Here is a 24190-nt window from a genome sequence, read left to right on the forward strand (position 1 = left end):
ACAGCTGATCAATGACACAACAAACAATCAATAACAAGAGAAATGCCAGCCAATCAGATAGGCAGGCAGGCAGGCAGACCCACCTCCCTTCAAGGACACACCAGCCACAGTACGGGTCTCTGACAGCGAGACACGACTGACAGTCTGTCTGTCTCTCGCATGAGGACACAGGAACCTTAGACAGCTGAGAGACAACCAGGAAACAGATCACAGGTCAGTTTGTCTTCTAGTATATCACTCAATAAAGAACAGGGAGAGAGAGACAGACAGGAGAACAGAGAGACGGAGAGACTGTCTCACCCTGCTGCTGGTTAAAACATAAACATGCCGCTGGTTCTCGTCCAATAGGAGGTCAGCACTGATGCTGCTGCCGTCACTGTCGACCAACAGAGTGCCATACAGATCACCTGACCAATCAGAGCGCACCAACACCTGCAATGCACGAACACACACACACAGGTGAATTATTCTGGACAAAGGTAAAGTGATGATGACTGTTACTGAACAGGTGAAATCACTGTTTGTTACAGAGAGCCATAAAGCCATAAAGTTTTTGATGTCAACAAACAAACCAGAGGAGCTTCAGTCATCACACCGGTCACCTTCTAACACCACAGAAGAAGAGCAGCGTGTGTTCACTGGTAGCTGCCACCAGGTGGAGCTGTTTCACCTCAAAAACACCAGAACTGCGCTGTGTGCATGTGTGAGTGTGTGTGTTTGTAAATGAGCACTAATCCTGCCTCAGAGCATCAGCGAGGTAAACAGCAGAGCTTTGATTCTCCCTGTTAATATTTAATCACACACACACACACACACACACACACACACACACACACACACACACACACACACACACACACACAGTAAATGTTTAGAGGCATCCTGCTGGATCGTTACCCAGAGTGCACCTGGGGGACCAATAACCAATCGACAACAAGAGGCTGAGCACGCTCCCCAGAACCCCCCCAACACAACCAATCACCCCCGAGCTAAACGGCTGTTAGTCATGACAAACTCACACACACACACATGCACACAGTGTATTATGGTGTGTGTTGCTTTGTTCACAAAGAGCTTCAGGCTACAAGCTTCTGTTCACTGTGTGTGTGTGTGTGTGTGTGTGTGTGTGTGTGTGTGTATGTGTGTCACCAGAAGCTCAGACAGAAACACACACACACACACACACACACTTTGTACTGACCAGTAAAACCAGTATGATGTGACTTGGGAATGACAAAAAAAAGTGATTAATCAATAACCAATAATAAGTTGATGCTGAGGAACAGAGGGAAGCAACTAGCTTAGCTTCTACCCCAGCAGCACACATAGGTGTGATGTGAGGAGTGTCTGCTGAGCGGGAACACAACATATCTGTGGCGTCCTCTCGTTTAGGAAACACTCGTCAGGTCACGTCTGCATGTTTTCTGCTGTTGGAGGAGCTCGATGGTGGACTTACCCAGGCTAACTGTTAGCTAGCTGCTAGCTGTAGCCTGACGTTTACAGACAGCAGGTCTGATCTTCTCACTCCATCATAAACAGACTGAATGTGTTTCCACAGTGTGACGCAGGTGTGATCACATGATCTGCTCAGGTGAGATATGTTGTCTCCTTAGAGCTCTCAAAGGTGACACAAGGCATCATGGGAGAAGGTGGATACACTGGCCTTACCATGCACTATATGTAGTACTGTATGAGTATACACTGTGTGTATATGTACACATACACAGAGCATGTACTGGGTGTTGATGGTGGTGTGATGATGTCACCTTGTGCAGGTGTCCCTCTCTGTTTCCCAGGAAGGCGATGGTGTGGCCCGCCTCTGTTGCTGTGGTGACAGCAGTCAGCTGGGTGGTTGAGGTGAAGGTGGGCGTGGCCGGGAGCGGTATGGCACTGGCGATGGGGCTGGGGGTGTGTTCACCCCCACAGGGGTACTCTGATAGAGAGTCCTTATACATGAATGGAGAGACAGACAGACAGACAGACAGACAGACAGACATGTTTAATATTAGTAAACACAGTAACAGTGTGTGGACAGCTGATGTTCTGGTGCCACTCAAGTCCATTCAGGATTCTACAGACCAGAATCATGTGTTACTGGAGCAGCTCAGTGGAAATGAAGTCCACCTATGGGGTCTGAGGGCCAAGATGGCGGCACTGTAAGATGCTACTATGCACTGCCGAAGCTGTTTTAATTCAAAGCTTGAATTTGCCTGCCTGACACCAAGAAACATGTAAATAGTTCTTCTAACATTATAAAAATGAGTTCTGAGGCCTGTTGGTGAAACTTTGACTTCACTCAGCAAGTCAGGGAGGTGAGAGAGAAGCTGTGGTGGCTAGAGGAGGCGAGGAGGCGAGGAGACGAGGAAGCAGAACCACCAGGGCTTCAGTCCTTTAAATCGGTAGTCCCAAACCACCGGGCCGTGGACTGGTACTGGTCCGTGGGTCTTTTGGTACCAGGCCGCAGAGAAAGAATAAATACGTTATTTTATTTCCGTTATATTGACGATCATACTTGGAAAGTTGTTTTATTTTGAAAAACAGATTCTCTTTTAATAACATCTGTCTGTTCCTCTTGGCACCCTTGACATGTACCTGTTTCAGTTACGGTATACCCTAAAAAATAAGCCCTCAAGCTAGCTGAAATTAGTGGAAAACAAACATCTTCAGAGAGCTACTTTGCAAAGAAGAAGGAAAAGGCCCAATGATGAGACAGAAGAAGAGGGAGATAGAAAACTGTATTCAAGTTAACTGATAAAGTGGCTGAACTGCAGCTGTGGGGACGGCAAGTGGACAGCTGCTGGAGACTGCAAATGACGGTGGTCTTAAAGTATGTTACCTTAGTAAGTTACAGAGTAGACTGGAGAAAGGAACACACTTCGGGTGTTCATGCACTTTGTTGTATAATGTTAGTTCATGCGTAATCAATCTTTGATTCTCCTGTTAAGTATTGTGGTGTGGTGTAAGGGCTTTATGAGAAAGCTGTTTTGGGGATTTAATGGCCACTCATTAGTGTTTTGCATTCTAGTTGCAGCCATTCAGGTTTGCTCGTTTGTTGACTGATTGTCACCATGACATCGGTGGCACAAGATTTCATTGAAAATCCATCGGTGGAGGCATTCCACCACCTCACAAAGGATCAACTGTTGGAGGTAGGAACTGCATTTGACATTGAACTTAGTAGCTCAGAAAAACATTTAAAACACACATTTGATAATGCTTCTTTTTCTTGTTGAAAAAGTTGCCACCTGTAGATATGACAGAAGCTATCCGACTGAAAGAGCTCTCTATCTGAGAGAAGGAACTTGATAATGAAAGATAAATGTTGTGTTTAAAGGGCGCTGAAAATCAGTTGAGACGTCTAGAGATCAAGGCGAAAGGAGATAACTTCGATTTAGCTCATTAGGCATTACAAGAAAACTCAGTGTCAAACCTATATGGAGTTTGTTCGCAAGAAAGAAACGCTTTTTGATCGCTGGTGCTCTGTGAAGGAGGTGAATAGTCAGGCAAAGATGCATGAATTAATGTTGGCAGAAGAGTTTTAGAATTGTATACCTATGGCTGTGTTGATAATGAGCCTCAGGTTAACACCCTGCGTGAAGCTGCGGTCTTGGCAGACGAGTTTGCCTTGACTCATCACGTTTTTTTTAAAGATAGGCACAAGTCCAACTCTTCCCAGTCTAGTCATACCGAGAAGTCAAATAATTCTTCCAGTAATTCTGAGCCAATCTGTTACTACTGTAAAAAGCCTCGGCACATAGTGGTGGAATGTCCCGTGCTTAAGAAGAAACAGGCAGCTAAGGCCATAGGTTTGATTAAAGCAACTCCACAGCCATCATCCGTTTTTGCATTTCCTAATGACTCCAAGTCTGGGTACGAGCCTTTTCTCAGTGACCATTTTGTAGCCGTGCCTGGTGGTGAACATCTCGTCCCAGTGCGCATATTCCGATACTGGCGCTGCATTTTCATTGCTGTTGGAAGGGGTTCTACTGGTGTCTAAAGAGTCAAAGACCGGAACCAGTGTTCTTGTTTGTGGCTTTGAGATGGGCTCAGCTGTGGTTCCTCTCCATCGAATTGAATTGAAGCCTCAAGTAGTGATTAAGTATCCGCAAATCTTTGCCAATTCCAGATGTAACTTTTATTCTTGGGGATGACATTGGTGGGGGAAATGTGTGGAAAAGTGATGCTGAAGTGTTGCCTCATGTTGCTGTTCCAGACAAGCCGCTAGTCCATCAGTGCGTACAGCAACATCCCGATGTTTTGCCTGCCTGCGTGGTTACAAGTGCTATGGCGATGCATTCCAGCTCCTCTGAGAGGAAAGATGATGATTTTAAGAAGATGCCTAAGTCTTCTACCAGTGCTTCATGTGCTGGGTCTGAGATATCGAGTAATGTGAATAGGGAGACTGTGCACCTGTCTCGTGAGAAACTAATTGATGCTCAAAAAGTTGATGTGTCCCTTGCCTCAGTGTTTCAGCTTGCCTCATGCTGATCTGAATAAGGAGCCACAGTGCTTGCTTTTCCAAGACGGCATCTTGATGAGGAATTGGAGACCTTATAATGTTCCAGACCACTGTAACTTTGTAGAACAGATTGTTGTGCCATCTGGGTATAGAGATGAGATTTTGAGTGTGGCTCATGATGTTTTAGCCAGTCACTTAGGTATTTTAAAATACTCAATCGCATTAGTCAGCATTTTTTCTGGCCAGGCGTTAAGCAGGATGTGGATTGATTCTGTAAACCGGTCGTGTTTGTCAGCTTACTGGCAAGCCCAACCAGCCAGGCCAGCCCTGATCATGTCCTTGTTGATATTGTTGGCCCGCTTTTGTGCTCAAGGGGCGGATATCAATATCTTTTAACGATGATGTGTGCCACTACCCGTTTCCCAGAGGCTGTTCCTCTGAGGATGATTTCGGCCAAGGTGGTGCTAAAAAAACTACTCAAATTCTAAGTTCAGATTTGTCTCTGGCTATGCTGGTGTCGGATCCGTTGCTGTACACCGATGGTGTGGTGCTAATGTCTGCTTTAGTGGAGGGGAATGAGGAGGTTGAGAGTAGCCCGTCTTACGCTGTAATTGAGGGGAGATGCTCTATGTTTTAGCCAATCACGTTCCTCACCGACAGACTCAGGTTATGGAACATGACATTGTCGTTGGGAATTCAGTCCCAATTAAACATCAACACCCATACCGTCAATCAGGTGATAGGGCCGTGTTAAAGAAAGAAGTTGAGTACATGCTGGGGATGTTATTGGTTTTCCCATTAGTTTCATGCTTTCTATTCCTTCCATCCTGCTGTGCATGTTGGTGAATAAAGGCAAACAACTCGTCACAGCTGTACTAAGTGGTATTTTAACTGGCAGACACTGAAAAAGGAAAAGCATTTGTGGAGGAACATCAGTCCTAACTGAGTCAGTCCTGGAGCTTAAACTCAGAAAGGGGAGAACGTTCCGACTTTAAATGTCTGATTTTATTATTGGATTTAAGGGTCCTTGGTTTAAATCGAACATTTTTGAATAGTCCTTTGGCAATGTGACACCCAGATATTTTATATAATTTGCATCCCAATTCCATTTGTATAGTTTCCTGATCTCCGTCAGTGTGTCATAATTAAATGCCATTACTGGGTCTTACGTTCATGCTAATTTTGTATCCAGACAGTAAACCATATTCCTTTAACAGCTCCATCAGTTGTGTAGGTTGTAATAAAATTATCAATAAGTCATCTGCCAACAGAGCCATGTTCTGTTCCTCAAATGACCTTGTCCCCCTGTTACATCAGGCCTCTGCCTGGTCCACGGGCTCAGGGGTTCTATGATCAGGGTAAAGAGGAGTGGCCTCGTCTCGTTCCTCTTTCCAGAACGCACGACTCAGTAAGGTCACTGTTACTTTTAATTCTGGCTGTTGGTTCATTGTAGAGTGCGGCAAATGTTTCAGTTATGGTCATATGAAAACCAAATTTGAATAATACTTTACATAAAAAGGACCATCTCACTGAGTCAAATGCTTTCTCTGCTCTAAACTTATAATAAGGGTCTCCTGTCTGTTTCGTAACTTGTGTATTGTTTTCCGGATGTTGACTTGAGTCTGTCCACGTTTAATGAAACCCATCTGGCCATATGTATTATTTCTGGTGGGATCAGTTTCAATCTTTTCGATAATATGGAGGTGAACAGTTGATCATCAACATTTAATATTTTGTCCTTTCTTATCTAATGATTATATAAATTTGTTTTTTTCTAATTGTGTCTAATCCTCCCTGTACATCTGTTGTTCCATGATGTTTATATTTTGTCTTTAATATGCTAATAAAGTTTGATTACATTTTTTTTCAAAGTCCACCCATAGCAGTTCCACTCAGGAAGTCTCTACTGAGCATGCTCAGTGGCCTACAGACGTGAGATGAAACACACAGAAACACTTTGTCAAATGTGTCCAGAGACACAGCATGAATGCATGAAGCCCACTGGCTGTGTGTGTGTGTGTGTGTGTGTGTGTGTGTGTGTGTGTGTGTGTGTGTGTGTGTGTGTGTGTGTGTGTGAGAGTGTGTTATATGTGGGTCAGATCAGTCCAACCAGCTGTGTGTTTGAGTGACAGCTGTCTGATGATAAATCCAGCTGCTGAGATAACTGCCCTAATCCCCCCCCAACACACACACACACACACACACACACACACACAGTATTAAGGTCAGCAGTGAAACAGATGTGACCATCGACAGGTTCTTACCAAACCAGCCAATAACCTGCGATATCATCAGATGTCCAATTGGCTGCTGACTGATCAATCGATGTGATCAGGACTTGTAACGTGTTGTGTGTTTACCTTTGGTAGTTTTAGACATTTTGATGACACAGCATATTCGATGTAGGCCTCCTCCTGTCCGCTGCTGCCTCGTCCTCCTTCCGTGTAACACACTTCCTGTGCTCTCAGTAACATGGCGTCCAGCTTTGCCATCCCATAAACACACAGTGCTGAGCGACCAGTGGCCACAGGCGTGGACGCTTGGCCCGCTGCCATGATGACGAAAAGGGCGGGTTCACCTGAGTGGTTACCTAACCACGCCGCCTGAGCCAGGTTGTATCCGCCGCTGCACATCAGCGGCACCTCCACATATGAGTAAAAGCTGCGGTCGGAGACGCAGAGTCGAGAGGCGTAGGTCCGGTACTCCTTCTTGTGCCACATGTCCCGCCGAGAGAACAGGAAGTAGATGTGGTTGCCGTAGGCCACAGCCTTCACAAAGTGGTTATTGTACTCGGAGTAACTACCTACGACCAGTTTCCCCAGCTCCTCCTCCTGAGAGAATGCCCGGCGAGGTGGGACCACCGGGGAAAGCCGCCGCGTCGTGATTGGTGGGATGTCACCAGGACCTTTACTGGTATAGCCTCGTCCAACCAGCATCAAACTCATGATACCACCAGCCCCGCCCCCCTCCTGTTTGTTCTCTGTGGTTATCACTAGGGCAACGGTGGAGACTCGAGGGTCATTGGCAGCAACGTACTGAGTGTCGACAGGGTTGGAGGTCTGATAGATGAGCTGAGAAATGTTGGTCAGACTCCTGCAGGAGCAGAGAAGAAGAAGTTGGTCTTTAACCTAGGCCAACAGGATGCTAACAGGTTAATATGATGTTATCAGGCCAACACTATCAGGCTAACATGATGCTATCAGTCTAACACCATCAGGCTAACATGATAATAATATTCAGCTTGGCTCATTATCTGTTGATCTCAGGTGAAGTTGTCATTTTGAGCCATGTGAAATCGTGTGATGATCGGCTGGCGCCCATCAGTACCTCTTGTCACAGATGCCTTGAAAGAGTGAACCACAGACAATCAGACTCCCTGGCTGCACCCCCTGTCCCGCCTCCATCAGCAGCAGTTTGTTGTGGTTGTGAGTGGGCGTGGCTGAGGGGCAGTCCTGGGGGACGATCGGGGGGAGGCAGTCTGGGGAGTCCAGGTGAGGGCCAGTCCTCACGTGTGACATCACCTCCAGGTCAGAGGTTAGCTGGTAAAGGTGGTCAACCCCGCCCACATAAAGATGTCCTACCCCTGGTTCCAGAACCAGGTGAGAGAGGGGGGCGCCATTGAGCTCCACCCATCGCACTGAGGGATCAGAGTTTGCGATGACATCAGCTGGGTGACAGGGAGGGGGGAGGAGTAAGGGGAGGAGGAGGAAGAGGAGTGATGAGGGGATGGAGGAGGCCAACATGGCAGCTCCTCTTTACCTGCCACAGATGAGAGAGAGAGAGAGAGAGAGAGAGAGAGAGACAGAGAGACATTAAAACTTCAGCAGCAGCTCAGTGTTTCCATTTCATTCATTCAGTAAACTACAGTTTAGGTTCAGTTTCCTTCCTCTAGGTGGAAGTTAATAAATCACTCCAGCTCCTGAACCAGAGTCATAGATCATCCTCCATCACTCTTTTACTGACATACATTTAAAAAGCCTGAATTAAACAATGACAAACATCTGAAGTCAGCGAAATAGGAATATTAAATATTACACATTGCACGTTCAATCTTTTTCAGTCAGTATCGACTAAATGTCGACTAGTGTCTGGCACCAGAGTTCTCAGCAGGAACCAGGTCAGGTCCACATGTGGCCGCAGGTTTGATGTTCCTGATCCTGCTGAAGCTTCAGCCCACACTCAGACTCTCAGACCAGAACAGGAGAGCAGACACAGCTGGTCGGTCTCACTGATCCAGTCAAGTCAAGTGTCTCTGTCCGAGGACACAGCTGAATGTTACTGTTCTCATATCAGTCCAGTTTGATGATTCACAGGTGAAAGAGACATTGTGCCAGTACAAAACATCAGCAAACAGTCAAACTTGTCCGTCAGTTTCCTTCTAAGTCTCCTCAGCCCTGATGGCTGGTCGTCCGTCTGTGAGTCCACCTGAGCAGGTGAAGCTGTTTCTCTATCTTTCCTCTTCCTCTATGAAGTTATTAATACAATATTTTGCAGCTTCACACTTCTCATCTGACGGTCAAACCGTAGTTGCCTGTAGAAGCGTTGCCATGGCAACACACCCGTATCCACGGCAACGCAGTGAAATGAGTTAAACCTCTGGTGGGTTGGTTCATGACAGAGAAGAGACTGACTGGGTTTCTTTCAGACTCAGGTCTCCAGAGGATGAACCTTCAGATGTTCTGGTGTTTCTTCTGGCACCCCCTCAGGACACACATCACACTCACACTCATATAATCCAGTTACACCATTCTGTTAATCTGGCAGCATGTGTGTCTCCTCTCATGACCTGAACACACAGAGCGCCTCAGGGTTTCGCTCTGGGACCAGTCCCTCCGTCTTCTTCATCACCAGTTTACAGCCGCCTGCTCACAGGCGTGAATGAGGTCATCACATGTAGTGAGGACTGATTCTAAGACCTGCTTCAAGTCTCCTCTGAGTTCACCTGAAGTCATCAGACAGAAACCAGCTGACCTGTTCTCATGTCCGGGTTCAGTGAGTCCAAACATGAAGGTCTGTTGACCATCTGACCTCAGCTGTGATGTTGCTGCAGCACAAACTGACCATCGGAACCATCACGATTCGGCAAAACACGTTGTTTATGTTGACGATGTTTTTTTATGTTGTATATCTCATAGCGACATGTTGGATTATATGGAATAACTGTGTAGGTGTTTGTGATCTGATGATGACCTTTAATCATAAGAATTAATAAAATGGGTCCAGCTCATTAGTTCCCGAAGGGCCGATGAAAAAAGTCTTCATCAAAAATCCTGGCCGATGTTTATTGTGCCTGCAGGGGGCGCCGGCAGCACTCAGCCCGCCTCACATACTTCAACTCTCTCTCTCCAGTTGGACTCTCGCTCGCTCTACACTCGCTCCTGCTGTGTCGATTCAGAATGAACACTCAGCCCAGTGCATGCTGGGAAACACCCAGAGAGGCCTCAGGACACACACTCACACACACACACACACACACAGTGTAACACATTCATGTTTCATCATTTCCATGGCGATACTGAACATTGTCACACACAAATTCTGTCTGCCTGTGAGAGAGAGACAGAGAGAAACAGACAGTTTTTGGCTGTGAGGAGGTAAAATGAGCGTTTAAAGTTAAAAGAAGGAAAACAGAGTGAGGTTTTGAGAAGGATGGGGGAGGAGGGGGAGGAGGGGGTGTGCAGAGAGAGAGTGCTAGAGGCAACAGAGCGTTAAAGTCAAAAATGAGGTAGAAGAAAATAAATTCATGTTTCATCTGCTGAATCCAGACCAGCTGCCTGCCTGTGACTCTGAGGAGGCCGAGCCACACCCAACCATTCTTTGGTATGATGCGTGTGTGTGTGCGTGCATGTGTGTGCGTGCATGTACATGAGCGTCTGTGTGTGTGTGTGCGCGCGCATCTGTGTATGTGTGCATCTGTGTGTGTGTGCGCGCGTGTGCATCTGTGCATGTGTGTGTGTGTGTGTGTGCGTGTGTGTGTGCGTGCAGCAGCTGGTGTATTAACAGACAACAGAGCAGTGGAGGTCAAAGGTCAAACATCCATTGTTGGAGCTCCGTCTGAGTCTGCAGGAAACAAAGGTCATGTGACTGCCACACATCTCTGATCTGTGGTCAGTGGCTACCGAGGTCCCGCCCACACACCCAGCTGTCAATCATGATGTCACACGCCCTTTTATGGGAAAACCAAATCAGAATAATGGTCAAACATCAACGCCATGATAACGAGCTGAACGACATTTCAGTGAAAGTCTTCTAACATGGGGGTGGGGCTTCTCACCTGGGGGGGGTGGCAGCTCGCTGCAGGTGCTTGAATGTAGGCATTTTGGATACCAGGAATAAAGACCTTTTGAACCCTTGAATTTGCTTGTGGTTGAATGGAACCTCCTCCATTAACCCTGAAATGGACGGGTTTAAGGATGGAACATCCCCATGGACCTCTTCAGTCACCTGAGAACAATCAGCTGCTCTGTGATTGGCTGTCAGGTGTCAGTCACAGGTCACATCTACAGGTGTACTAACCTGCAGGTAACCATGGCAACAGGACTGATGTTGCAGGTGTGACTGCAGTGAACCCCCCGTATGTAAATGAAGGACAGGCTGCTTTCAACACATCAAGCTGATGATTACAGGCTGCCTCACCTCAGGCTCCCACACACACGCACAAACACACGCACACACACACACACACACACACACACACACACACACACACACACACACACACACACACACACACACACACACACACCTCCAACCCCATATTATCTCTGTGGTTTGCTGCTGACTCTCACACTCTGTCTTCAAAGAGACGACAGAATCCGACACACACAGCTGTGAGTGTGTGTGTGTGTGAGTGTGTAGTTAAATTTCTTCTCTTTGTTCATTTCCTCTTCTTCACTCTCGGGGACTCTCCCTCCGTCTCTCTTCACTCAGTTGTCCTACTTTCTCTCTGCTGAGGACCCTCTGAGCCAGGCAGCCACAGACTGACCTCCCCACACCAGGCAACCATGACAACAGCTCAGGTGTCATCAGAACCCTGACTTGGTGCTGAGTGCAGCCAGCTGGGCGTGGTCTTTTTTTTTGTTTGTTTTTTTCATTCAATCAACAAACTCATAGAAAAAATAATAATAATGAACTAATGAATAATGAACAAAGTCACACAGACCAGAACCAGCCTATTAGAGTGTAGTACCTGCGGCTCCCTCAGACCGGTTCTATCGGTTCGGTGCTGTGATCAAGGACCACCTAAAACCCTGTGACCACCATTTTTAAACCCAATCTGACTTATCCACGAGAGAATTAACAAGGTGGATCCAATCCAAGGCCAGGATTGACACTAGCCCAGAACCAGCACCAACACCATCCCAGAACCAGCACTAACACCAGCCCAGAACCAGAACTAACACCAGCCCAGAAGCAGTATTGACACCAGCCCAGAAGCAGTACTAACACCAGTCCAGAACAAGTGCTAACACCAGCCCAGAACAAGTGCTAACACCAGCCCAGAACCAGCACTGACACCAGCCCAGAACCAGCACTAACACCAGCCCAGAACCAGTACTAACACCAGCCCAGAACCAGTCGTGACACCAGCCCAAAACCAATACTAACACCAGCCCAGAACCAGTAGTGACACCAGCCCAGAACCAGCACTAACACCAGCCCCGAGCCAGGATTGACACCAGCCCAGAACCAGTACTGACACCAGCCCAGAACCAGTACTGACACCAGCCCAGAACAAGAACTAACACCAGCCCAGAACCAGTACTAACACCAGCCCAGAACCAGAACTAACACCAGCCCAGAACCAGTATTGACACCAGTCCAGGACCAGTACTAACACCAGCCCAGAACCAGTACTGACACCAGTCCAGGACCAGTACTAACACCAGCCCAGAACCAGTACTAACACCAGCCCAGAACCAGAACTAACACCAGCCCAGAACCAGTATTGACACCAGTCCAGGACCAGTACTAACACCAGCTCAGAAGCAGTACTAACACCAGCCCAGAACCAGTACTGACACCAGCCCAGAACCAGAACTAACACCAGCCCAGAACCAGCACTAACACCAGCCCAGAACAAGAACTAACACCAGCCCAGAACCTGTACTAACACCAGCCCAGAACCAGAACTAACACCAGCCCAGAACCAGTATTGACACCAGCCCAGAACCAGAACATGAGATCACTAACACAAAAGACAGCAGAACTTCCTGTTTGTTTCTTTTTCCTTCTTTGTCTTTTTTTCTGCCTCAGGATTATTTTGTCATCTGATCTGCACACACACACACACACACACACACACACGCATACACACGCACACGCACATCACATTCACATGCACACACACACACACACACGCACACACACACACACACACACACACACACACACACACACGCACACGCACATCACATTCACATGCACACACACACACACACACACACACACACACACACACACACACACACACATCACACACCCTACCCCGGTGAGCTCATGAATATTTTTCATCGCTTGTAGAGACGATAGTTTGATGTCATTGTGTGTGTGTGATAACCATTTCACACACACACACACTCACATAATGTGTGTGTGTGAGTCACAGGGTTGACTGTAAACACACCTTTACCATCATGATCATCATTGTCCCCACAGGAAGTCAATTTGTTGCCGTGGTGATGCAGCTCGTTTGCTGTAGGGTCGAGATGAGCTGCTTAAACACACAGTGTTCCTCTGTCATTAACATGGTTGCCATGGAGATGGCGGGCGGAGTCAAAGTTGCAGGTGCTCTGGACACCTCAGAAGAAGAATTGTTTGGAGCACTTCCTCCTGCCACAAGGGGCAGCAGATCACCAGTCACATGACTGCTGCTCTTTATTAGCTAACATTAGCTGATTAGCTCAGGGCTCAGTTACCAGGAGATGGGGGGGCTGGGGCTAGCTGGTTAGCATGCTAACTTCAGACTTCTTTGACGTCAACACCAGAATCAGAATTGATTCTTTTCTTTTCTTTTGTTTTTTGTTTCTTTTGATTCTTTTGATTCTTCGTTCGACTCTCTGCCAGTCCAGTCCAAAGGAGAACCCGGTGCTGATTGGTTGAACAGATGTGACATCACATTACAACACAGATGATGTTTCCAACCTCCAAGTCTTCAGATGAGACGACAGAACAGCTTCAAACATTTCACACCACAAAAGTTCGACTTCATCTGGAAACACTGATACAGACTGAGCTTTTTGTCTGATTCTGGGCCATTGTGTTCTGATCCAAGCTGAATAGATCTAATTCCTCTTTGAGTGGTTTGTGGTATTGATGACGTGGCCATGGAGGTGCTATTCCTGTCGGTCTTTAATCTGGATTAAATCCTGTTTGTATTGACAGCAGATGTAAACACACAGCACTGTGTTTGACAGCAGGATCAGATCAGAAGAAGAATTAGAGATTTTCCTCGGCGTAATCCCGAACAGAAGATCAGAATAATGAGAGAATGAGAGCAGATTAACAGCAGAGGCTCAGTTCTGCCTGCAGGATGGGAACAACGACTTCACATCCTCAAAATATCTGAAACTGAAGGAGGGATTGATCCATCTGATGTCGCTCATCACTGACCACCACTGACAGCCTGATGTTCTCAGGGACGAGGTGGAGCCCGGACATGAGAACCGGCAGAGTTCTAGTTCTGACTGTGTTTTACAATCAAGAGAGGAAAAAGAGTTACTGACAGGAACCAGAGAGAAACTCTGACTGAAGGAACGTAACACGAATGAAAACTGAGTTTAATTCACGATAATTAGAAACAACCAACCGTTTGTGATTCAGACTCAGATGTGTTCTTCAGACAACGAGACAGATGGACCTCTGGACTGTCTCTATGATACAGCAGACACCTCCACTGTACTCTACTGTGTCTCTACTGTATTTTACTGCAGGAGGACTCTGCAGCAGCATCTGAACCAAACCTCCACAAACTGAATACTGATCACTGTTAGTATGAAATATTAATAACTACAAGACTTTGATACTCAAACACTACAACACACACACACACACACACACACACACACACACACACACACACACACACACACAGTGATGGAATTACCATCAATATCATTAACACCCATCACCTCTCACACCCCCCCCCCCCTCTCTCTCTCACACACACACACACACACGCACACACACACACACACACACACACAAACACTCTCAGACACACACACCCACACAGTCTCTGTGAGTATGTGATGATATCACAGCTGCAGCCTCCTCTCCAATTAACATAGTGTATAAGTGGTTCTGATCAGCAGGAGATCACATGGTGGGTTTACCTGCACCTCCACTCGCAGGTTCCCCACAGTGACACCCACGTTAACACTCCGACATGTTGACACACCTTGAACAGGCTTGACTGTATGAAACACGGCTCACTGTTTGAAACAGTGATAACCACATTAGATTTTCAGGATTTGATTCTGCAGCTGATTGATTGATTGCTTGATGATTTGTGTTCACTTCACAGTAATCAATATGAGTCACATTCTGATGAGGAGCTGGGAAAAGTCCACTCAGGACCTGAACTGTGCAGAGAACACATTTAACTGACCTCACTCTGTACATTATATGTTCTATGGTATATACAACATGTCTTCCAGCAGAATCCTCCTCTCTCTGCTGTTGGGGGTCCACTGGGACTGGCTGACCCTGAGGCTATTAGCCCCTCCTGGACCTGACTCCAGCTGAGGACCAGGTGTTCATGTCAGTCTCTGCTCAAATAAGAATGTTGGTGTAAACTATACTTAATACCAACACTGGCTTCCTGTTAGAGAGGGTGAGGGTTCAAATCCTCCTGTAGGTATCAGAACCTCTGAGTGGTGTATGTGTGATGTGCTGCTCCAGTCTGAAGAGTCCAGCCCTCTATGCTGGTCTGGGTTTTAGGTTCACTGAGTTCAGTCCAAACAACTAGACCTGGAGGAGCAGCATTCAGATTTTTGATGGACAATATTCATGTTGGTACATGAGTACTCTTAAATGATATGGTTGTAATTGTCTTCCCATCCAGCATCAGCTTGTAGCGAAGAGGAGCGAGCTGATCAACTGAACTTAAAGAGTGGCCACAGGTAAAGGATGAAGCCAGAGATCCACCTGAGACCAGCTGACCCTGAGAGACCTGCCTGCAGCTGCATCATCATGTTATCTATTCAGGTATCATAACTGCTGCTGCTGCTGCACTGAGACCCTCCATTAAATCACATGTTTGGTTTTGATTCAGTCGTCATGACAACAAACACAAAGACGAGTCAAAAACAACCGGACTGAACGACGAGCAGGAAGTCGACCTCTGCACGCCGTGCTGACATGAGATAATCCGCCGAGACAACGACAAAGACACGTCAGCGCTTTGAAACCCGAGGAAACAGAAAAAGGAGGAGAAGAGATGATTTTTAATTTTACTGCACCAGGGTGGAGATGCAGAGTCGAGGAGGAACAGGAGGAGGTGCGGTTCTATTTAAACAAATCAAGCTTTTAACAGGCGTGAACCAAAAACATCATGTGAGAGATTTAAACAAGGCTTTGAAGAGGAGACGGGGAGGAGGTGGTGGTTGGGGGTGGTTGGGGGGGGCGAGGAGGAGAAAGATGACAAGGAGGAGGAGGGGGAGGGGGAAGCAATAAACGACAGAAATACAGTAATAACTGGGCTGAAGTTTAATCACACAGAGAGATAGTTTGCTGATGAAGAATCAGATGGTAGAAGATGCTGAGGTGTTCTGTAGGAGTGTCTGTGACATCATCAGATCACATGATGCTTCAGTCTGTTTGCTCAGGACGACTGAAGGTATCCCGGCCAACACAGCTCACAGTATTAAACACAGTTCACAGTGTATCCTGATGACCTGGCAGCAGCCTGGCTGGTTCTGATAGACCTGATCTATCACAACAATATCAACTTATGATCTGATCTATAAAATAAATGAGTGTTAAGACACAATGATCACGATGTCAGATTCCTACATATTGTGTCTGTATTTGCTTTATTTTATCTAATACAGACAAGATGAAGAACTACAATGGCACTCAGTAGAGTGCATACCTCCACCAAGGACCAACAGTCCCCTTTAATTCAATCAAGTCTAAATCAATATCACATTAAACATATTTAAATCTCCTAGATCTGGATTTTTATTTGGATCTGCATCAAATTGTCCTCATTCACAGACACCCTAACCCTAACCCATGAATTCCCTGAAAAACTAACCAAAATGTGGAATAATGCTTCATCTGGAAAAGCTAACGAGATCTTTTCTTTTTCAACCGTCCATCCATCGATCCAACCACCCATCCAACCTTCCACCCATTCAACCAACCATCCATCTAACCATAAATCCAAACAACCATCCAACCACCCATCCAACCATAAATCCAAACAACCATCCAAACAACCATCCAAACAACCATCCAACCATAAATCCAACCAACCATCCATCCAACCATCCATCCATCCATCAAACCAACCATCCATCCATCCAACCACCCATCCAACCTTCCACCCATTCAACCAACCATCCATCTAACCATCTAACCATCCATCCAACCATAAATCCAAACAACCATCCAAAAACCCATCCAACCAATCCAACCATTCAACCATAAATCCAAACAACCATCCAACCACCCATTCAACCATAAATCCAAACAACCACCCCAAAACCCATCCAAACAATCCAACCATCCAACCATTCATCCAACCAACCATCCATCCAACCATCCATCCATCAAACCAACCATCCATCCAACCACTCATCCATCAAACCAACCATCCATCCAACCACTCATCCATCCAACCAACTTTTTGACTTTTCTTGCTCAGCTGTCATTTTACATACAGTCCATCTGATTGAACCTCACTTTGTGTGACTGAAGGTTTTGTTGTTTGTGAGTAACATGAAGGCTCTGCACCAACAGCAAACCAGCTAAAGAGCTAAAGAACTCTGTGGATTAAGTTCTTTTACAGCAGGAGAGAACTCCAATCTGTACCTTCACTATGTATTATAATAACTACAATGAGTCGGAACTATAGTGGCTCAAAGGTAGAGTCCTAAGATAAAACAAGCTACTGGAAACATAAAACACATGATGACACATCAGCTGGTAACTGGAGTTGTATTTCTTCAGTGTTGTTCAGTTTCACAACACTTGTCACATTCACACACTTCTGTCTGAAGCTGCCAAGTGAGATATCAGCTGCTCATGAGGAGCAGTTTGGGGTCCAGTATCTTGCTCAAGGATACTTCAACATGCAGTCGGGGGAGCCAGGGATTGGAACCAGCAACCGTCCAAATACTGGAGAACCTGCTCTAACTCCTGAGCTACAGCTGCCTGTTCTATTCCAATATTCATGTAATCTAAAGTATTGATACCTATGATCGCCTCCCTGATATTCATTCTATAACTCAAAGCTCTTTATGATCAGGAGACATTTCAGTCGGTCTCATTTCTTTAACATAGTTTTCATCTTCTCTCACACTGAAAACACCACTGCGTTTCACGTTTCACACGTTTCACATGTTACAGTTGTGTGTCTGCCGCAGGATCAGTAACATGTGATGATGTTGAGCAGCAGAGTAAAGAGCAGCAGCGAGACATTTGTGTGCTGCAGGAAACTGAAGAGTCTTTCTTTCTCTGTGAGGGAACTTAGTCACAGAAAGAGAGAGTCAGAGTCTATGTCTCTCTACCACTGATCTGATTGCTGCCCCTCTAATTAGATCACAGCACAATTAATGAGAGTCAGCTGTCAATCAAAGCCTCATCACTGAGAGAGAGAGAGAAACATGCATCACACATGAGAGAGAGAGAGAGAGAGAGAGAGAGAGAGAGAGAGAGAGAGAGAGAGAGAGAGAGAGACTTACTTCATTCAGGGAACAGTCCGTCTTTCTTTCATTCCTCCAAAAAACAGACGACAAGAACTGAAAGAACCTGCTCACTGGGCGCGAGAGAGAGAAAGAGAGAGAGAGGAACGACTACCAACACACAGATGAAAAGAGAGAGAAGGGAGATGACAGGAGGGAGAGGGAGGGCAACCGAGCAGCCGGCTGGATGGCTGTAATCCCATTATTGTGAACGACACATTGTTCTGAGGGAGAGAGGGCGAGAGACATTCACACACACAGGGGGAAAGAGAGAGAGAGGGCGAGAGACATTCACACACAGTAAGAGAGAGAGAGAGACAGAGAGACAGAGAGAGAGAGACGTTTAGACTGAGAGAGCAAGTCTCAGTGGAAACTGAGAGGGCGGGGCTCAGCTGCACACATTATATGTGGGCGGAGTCAACTCATGAATATTTAATCAGTGGTTTGAGGCATGAAGTTGGAGAGAGGGAGAGTGGTAAAACGAGGCAGTAAATTGTTATACGGGTTTGATCTTAAAGAGAGAGACCACAACCCTCTAACCGAGTCTATAGACCATTGAGTCTATAGAGCACCAAGTCTATAGAACCCCGAGTCTGTGGAACCCCGAGTCTGTAGAACCCAGAGTCCACCCAGACGTCCAACTGCCAACTCCTCTGTTGCCTCTTGTCTGACCTGTTTGGCAGAAAGAGCAGGTGGCGCTTGTGTTGTGAGCTGTAAATGAGGCTTATGCACGCAACTCTATTTACTTTTGATCAAAACGAAACTTAACTATTTCAGATAAAAACAGCTGCATACTAAACATGCAGCAAGGCATTACCAAACGAACACAGATTAATTCGTCCCTAACGGACATAAAAACTAGTCTCATGCCAGGACTGCACAGCATGAATGACGGAACGGAGTGTGTAGAAAACCAAAGTGCACACAGTATTCCGCCCCTCCCACACATCGCGCTGATTCACTAGCACACCGCCAATCAGAATGGCCATTCAGCTGGCACACAACCAATCAGAGAATCCAATGGCTCAACCGTCTGACGGCCCTCCTTCTCAGACTTCGTATGCTGAATCGGAGCCGACAACGTCCACGCGGCTCCGAAAACGTATGACGCAGCTGAACACACCAAACATATTTGTTCCCGACCTCATCAGAGTCTCTGCAAACGCTTCAGACGTCCAACGGTTGGGCTGGTGTGTTCCTGCCTTATAGAACATTGAATCTATGGAACATTGGGTCTATAGAACACCGAGGTTATAGAACACAGAGTCTATAGAACATTGAGTTTATAGAACACGCAGTTGGCAGTATTCTGACTCAGATGGAGCTTTGGTCTCGACAGAACTCTGAGGAGTGGTGATGAACTGAAGGTCACATGGCTTCATGTTCAGTTTGAGCTCCTTGGTTATTGGCTCTGGTTCACTCTCAGCACCGTCTTCAGAGATGACGCTGTATAAAGTCGGCATACACTGCAAACAGCAGACAGACGCAGTTCATTTATCAGCAAAAGAATCTGCAGATGAGTGAAGAATGAAGAGGATCATTAGCTGCAGCTCCACGTTACCACACAATGACAACCTGTCTCAGCTGACCTGTAGCAGCTTCATATCCTCAGAGTGCTGCAGTCCCACAGCTGATCGGTCTCTTTGATTCTCCTCCATCAGCTGCTGCTGTGGGTGGTTCAATAATCCCTCTGTGAGCCCCAGTGCATGATGGGAAGCAGCTGCTAGTTATTAAACTGCAGGTTGTTCAAGTGACAATGCTGCTGTCCAATTTTCTCCATCCTCATCTTCTTCCACTTCACAAAATCAAACACAGTGTTTCCAACCCTGACAGGAGAGCCACACTCCCTGTGTGTTTGTGGTGATTTGATTTGATTGTCTTATTTTTCTTCTTTTGGTTGTCATTTCTTCTCTTTCTTCATGTTTGTATCTTGATGCCAAAATAAAACATCCTCTTCCTGCTCTCCACAACAAGAGCAAGAATAAAACATCATCATGGTCTGTCTGCACGCACTGTTTCTGCTCAGGTGAGCTCACTTGTGTTTAGTGTTTTCTGCCATCTGATTGGTTCACAGCTGACAGGTCACAGCAGGTGAGAATCATAAAGTGTTTATGTTGTCACGGTTACCAGAGACAGTTTAATGCAAAGTGTGCGTGTGTGTGTGCGCGTGTATTATCAGCAGCTTCTTATCTGTGACACAACACTCTGCTGGTAAGACGTGTGTGTGTGTGTGTGTGTGTGTGTGTGTGTGTGTGTGTGTGTGTGTGTGTTTGACCTCATGTGACTGAGTGTGTGTGACAATACATTCATGCATTCATTCATGTGTGTGTGTGTGTGTGTGTGTGTGTGTGTGTGTGTGTGTGTGTGTGTTAGAGCTCAGCTGGGAGTGTTTGTCCATTTCTCATCAGGACCCTCATGCAATATTAATCACACACACACACACACACACACACACACACACTTACCCAGGGTCACATGCACCGCTGCACACACACACACACACACACACACACACACATCAATCAAACACACAAAGAGAAAACACACACAGCCTGAGGTCTTAAAATGTGGCTTGGGTAAGGGTGTGTGTATGTGTGTGTGTGTGTGTGTGTGTGTGTGTGTGTGTGTGTGTGTGTGCGTGGACAGCTGGTGTAGCGTGTATGATGTGACTTTATATCTCTGTATTAACAGCTCTTCTCACAAACACTCATTAACTCTGTCACATAAAAATACACCATAATCACATCTGACCAATCAGAAAAGAGCTCAGGATGAGATTTTACTCATCAAGTTTAAAGAAAAGACAAAGAATAAATAAAACGAGAGAAAGAACAAGATCACTGGGAAGACAATTATGCCATAAAATACAAATACACAGAAGCGAGCGGACTCAGTGAAACAAACTGACCCACAAAACTTTTCACACAGAACCGAGCAGCTCCGACCTAAATATGAACCAGTGTTTCATTCACATGGAAAGCCGGTGCTTCGATCCTAAAGAGGTGCGGCGGTGACATCGTGATGATGACATCTGTGTGTTTCCAATGTGTTTCCCAGGTGTCCTCCTGTTAATCTAAACCTGCTGACAGTTCATAATCATATGGATGCTGCTGTAAAGTGCAGTGATTGAGATCCTGACCTGCCAAACATCCTGGAAAGTGTTGAAGTTACGTTTTTCTCTCATAATGACATAATTACATAATCGGCATCAGTAAACAGAGGACCGGTCTGACTCTGTCACTGCGGGGAGGGCTGACCCTCACCTTGACAACAGTAACTACAACAACAGTGAAAGAGACTAAAGTAAATGTTTTTTGACGGAGACAGACACTTTTTTCGGCAGAAACGTGACCAAGAGTCGGGAGGACAGGCAAGATGACAGGCAGGATGACAGACACTTCTCCACATATAACTGTAGTATTTTTTTCTCATAAGTTGCCAAAGACAGTTGTAGTTATTACGTTACTGTTGTTTAGTCCTGTAACTTTGCTTTGTGGGACATTTCTCTGTATTTAGTTGAGTGAACGACCTGTGCAGTTATAAGACTGTCTGACCGACACGCCCTCGATATGCGCTGCTGGCTTATCCATTCACACTCGGTTCGGTTCGCCAATGATGCTCCTCTGACACTTCCTCTGATTCTACCTCCAGTGGCACATCAAAATTTCACCCCTCACCGCATCTGAGACTTTCACACAGAGGAGGATGTGGAGAATGGGCGCAGGGGGGTGAGGACAAGGTAAGACAGACTCAGTGGTTTATGAATTTTGTCTTGATAAATAAAACAGACGAGAGGCGCCGTTTAGCTCAGTGGGTAGAGCAGCGTTCCATGTGCAGAGGCTGTGTCCTCGCTGCAGTGGACCCGGGTTCGACTCCTGGCCCGGGTCCCTTTGCTGCGCGTCACTCACCCTCCTCTCTCATCCTGTTTGCTGTCCTATCAATAAAAAGGCTAACCCTAACCCAAAAAAATAAATAAATAAAAATAAAACAGACGGCAATCAGCATCACATCAGTGCTGATGTCGTCACGTCCTTTAGGACCTCATTAATAAATGTTCAGATTCAAACATGGTATTTAATGCACCCATTCACAGACTGTAGATCAGTCTGATATGTCTCAGTCAAATTCACATACATTACATACGATACATTTTAATGACCAATAAAAACTCAAAGTGGAGCCACAGATCTGATCTGAGCGCTGGGTGTGGCTGCACCGAGTATTCATTGTGTGTGCATGTTGTTTATCAGGTGTGTGAGGCCTTCCAGCAGAAACAAAAGATGAAGGACGAGTGAAGAGGCTTTAAAGGGGAAGGAGGGGAGGAGAAGAGGGAGGGTGATGGGGGGAGTGATGGGGGGGTTATGGGGGGTTATGGGGGGTGATGGGGGGGTAGAGAGCATGAAAAGCAGCTTGTAGGGAGATGAACCAACCAGGCGGAGTAATGAATGGAGGGGGAGGGGAGGAGGTGAAAGGTGACATGCAGTAATTGGGAGGAAATGTGTGTGTGTGTGTGTGTGTGTGTGTGTGTGTGTGTGTGTGTGTGTGTGTGTGTGTGTGTGTGTGTGTGTGTGTGTTGCAGGGACACTACAGAAAACATCCGACTCAACTTTATATCACTCCTAACCCTAACCCTAACCCAGAACTGCTGAGTGTTGATTTAAGACAGACAGACTGTATTCAATCACAGACACCTGAACACACCTGATGTATTCAATCCAGTTCTGAGTATTGAATGATGACATTTAAATCTTTTGAAAAGCCGCTCTGGATTTATCTGTTTTTCTCTTTTCAAAGCTCATGTGTATAGAGTGTGATCTGATTGGACAGAGATCTGACTCATGATGACCCTCGGCACCTCCACGCTTTAACTTTTGGATCCAATATGTGAAAATGAATTCGGTTAAATTTTTCCAATTGTATTTGGGAAATAAAAACAATTTTTACATAAGGTGAAACATCAGTGACCACACCCAGCAGTGATGTCACAATGTCCTCAGTGACCACACCCAGCAGTGATGTCACAATGTCCTCAGTGACCACACCCAGCAGTGATGTCACAATGTCCTCAGTGACCACACCCAGCAGTGATGTCACAATGTCCTCAGTGACCACACCCAGCAGTGATGTCACAGTGTCCTCAGTGACCACACCCAGCAGTGATGTCACAATGTCCTCAGTGACCACACCCAGCAGTGATGTCACAATGTCCTCAGTGACCACACCCAGCAGTGATGTCACAGTGTCCTCAGTGACCCCGAGTTTAGCATGTTAACTGTTCACTGAGGTCATCAGGTTTTAACGATGCAGTGATGAACTGATTCAGAATGAGTCTGTTAATGAGCGAGAGACACAGACAGCAAACAGGAAACTACAGAGAGAGAACAATGGCCGCTCTGTAACACGCACACTCATCATATTTGGGTCAATGAGGCTCAGTCTGAATCAACCAATCAGATCACTGAACACTGAGCAACTTCAACCAGAAACTCCAACAACACACGGAGCAACCTCTGACCATGATGATGACATCATCGGTCGCCATGTTGCAGCCCTCTCAGAGGTCAGCGGTTGCTATGGTTACAGCTGGACGCCCTCACTGAGCAGACAGTGACTAGAGTTGCACCAACCTGTTGAGGCAACCTGCTGCGTGTGTGATGTGAGGAGGAGGAGGAACCTTCTTCATCAGGAGGATGATTCCTGTGGGAACACAAAAACAGACGCATGTCCGATCAGATTCTGTATGGCTGCGTCCGAAACTCCATACTAACATAATACCGAGTACATGAAAACAGTATGCAAGACTTTTTAGTATGTCCGAAAC

The 24190-nt window shown here is 46.2% G+C and overlaps 1 protein-coding gene across 8 annotated transcripts in view; it reads right to left on the reverse strand.

Annotated features, from left to right (window-relative positions):
- The window catches only part of plxnb3 (plexin B3), a 64890-nt gene that overhangs the window by 26896 nt on the left and 13804 nt on the right, over positions 1 to 24190 (reverse strand). For 6 of the 8 annotated variants that reach the window (XM_037104245.1, XM_037104243.1, XM_037104244.1 and 3 more), the window contains 6 exons: positions 23997 to 24066; positions 7787 to 8218; positions 6820 to 7552; positions 1767 to 1946; positions 301 to 432; positions 84 to 184 (listed from right to left, as the gene is read on the reverse strand). In XM_037104245.1, coding sequence (XP_036960140.1) covers positions 84 to 184; positions 301 to 432; positions 1767 to 1946; positions 6820 to 7552; positions 7787 to 8202 — 1562 coding nt within the window. In that variant the 5' untranslated portion in view covers positions 8203 to 8218; positions 23997 to 24066. Of the gene's footprint in view, positions 1 to 83; positions 185 to 300; positions 433 to 1766; positions 1947 to 6819; positions 7553 to 7786; positions 8219 to 18369; positions 18495 to 23996; positions 24067 to 24190 lie in introns of those variants that run through there. The other 2 variants (XM_037104242.1, XM_037104241.1) reach the window with 2 other exon arrangements.

Source organism: Acanthopagrus latus, chromosome 7 (genome assembly GCF_904848185.1).
Source record: "Acanthopagrus latus isolate v.2019 chromosome 7, fAcaLat1.1, whole genome shotgun sequence".
NCBI classification, from domain to species: domain Eukaryota; kingdom Metazoa; phylum Chordata; class Actinopteri; order Spariformes; family Sparidae; genus Acanthopagrus; species Acanthopagrus latus.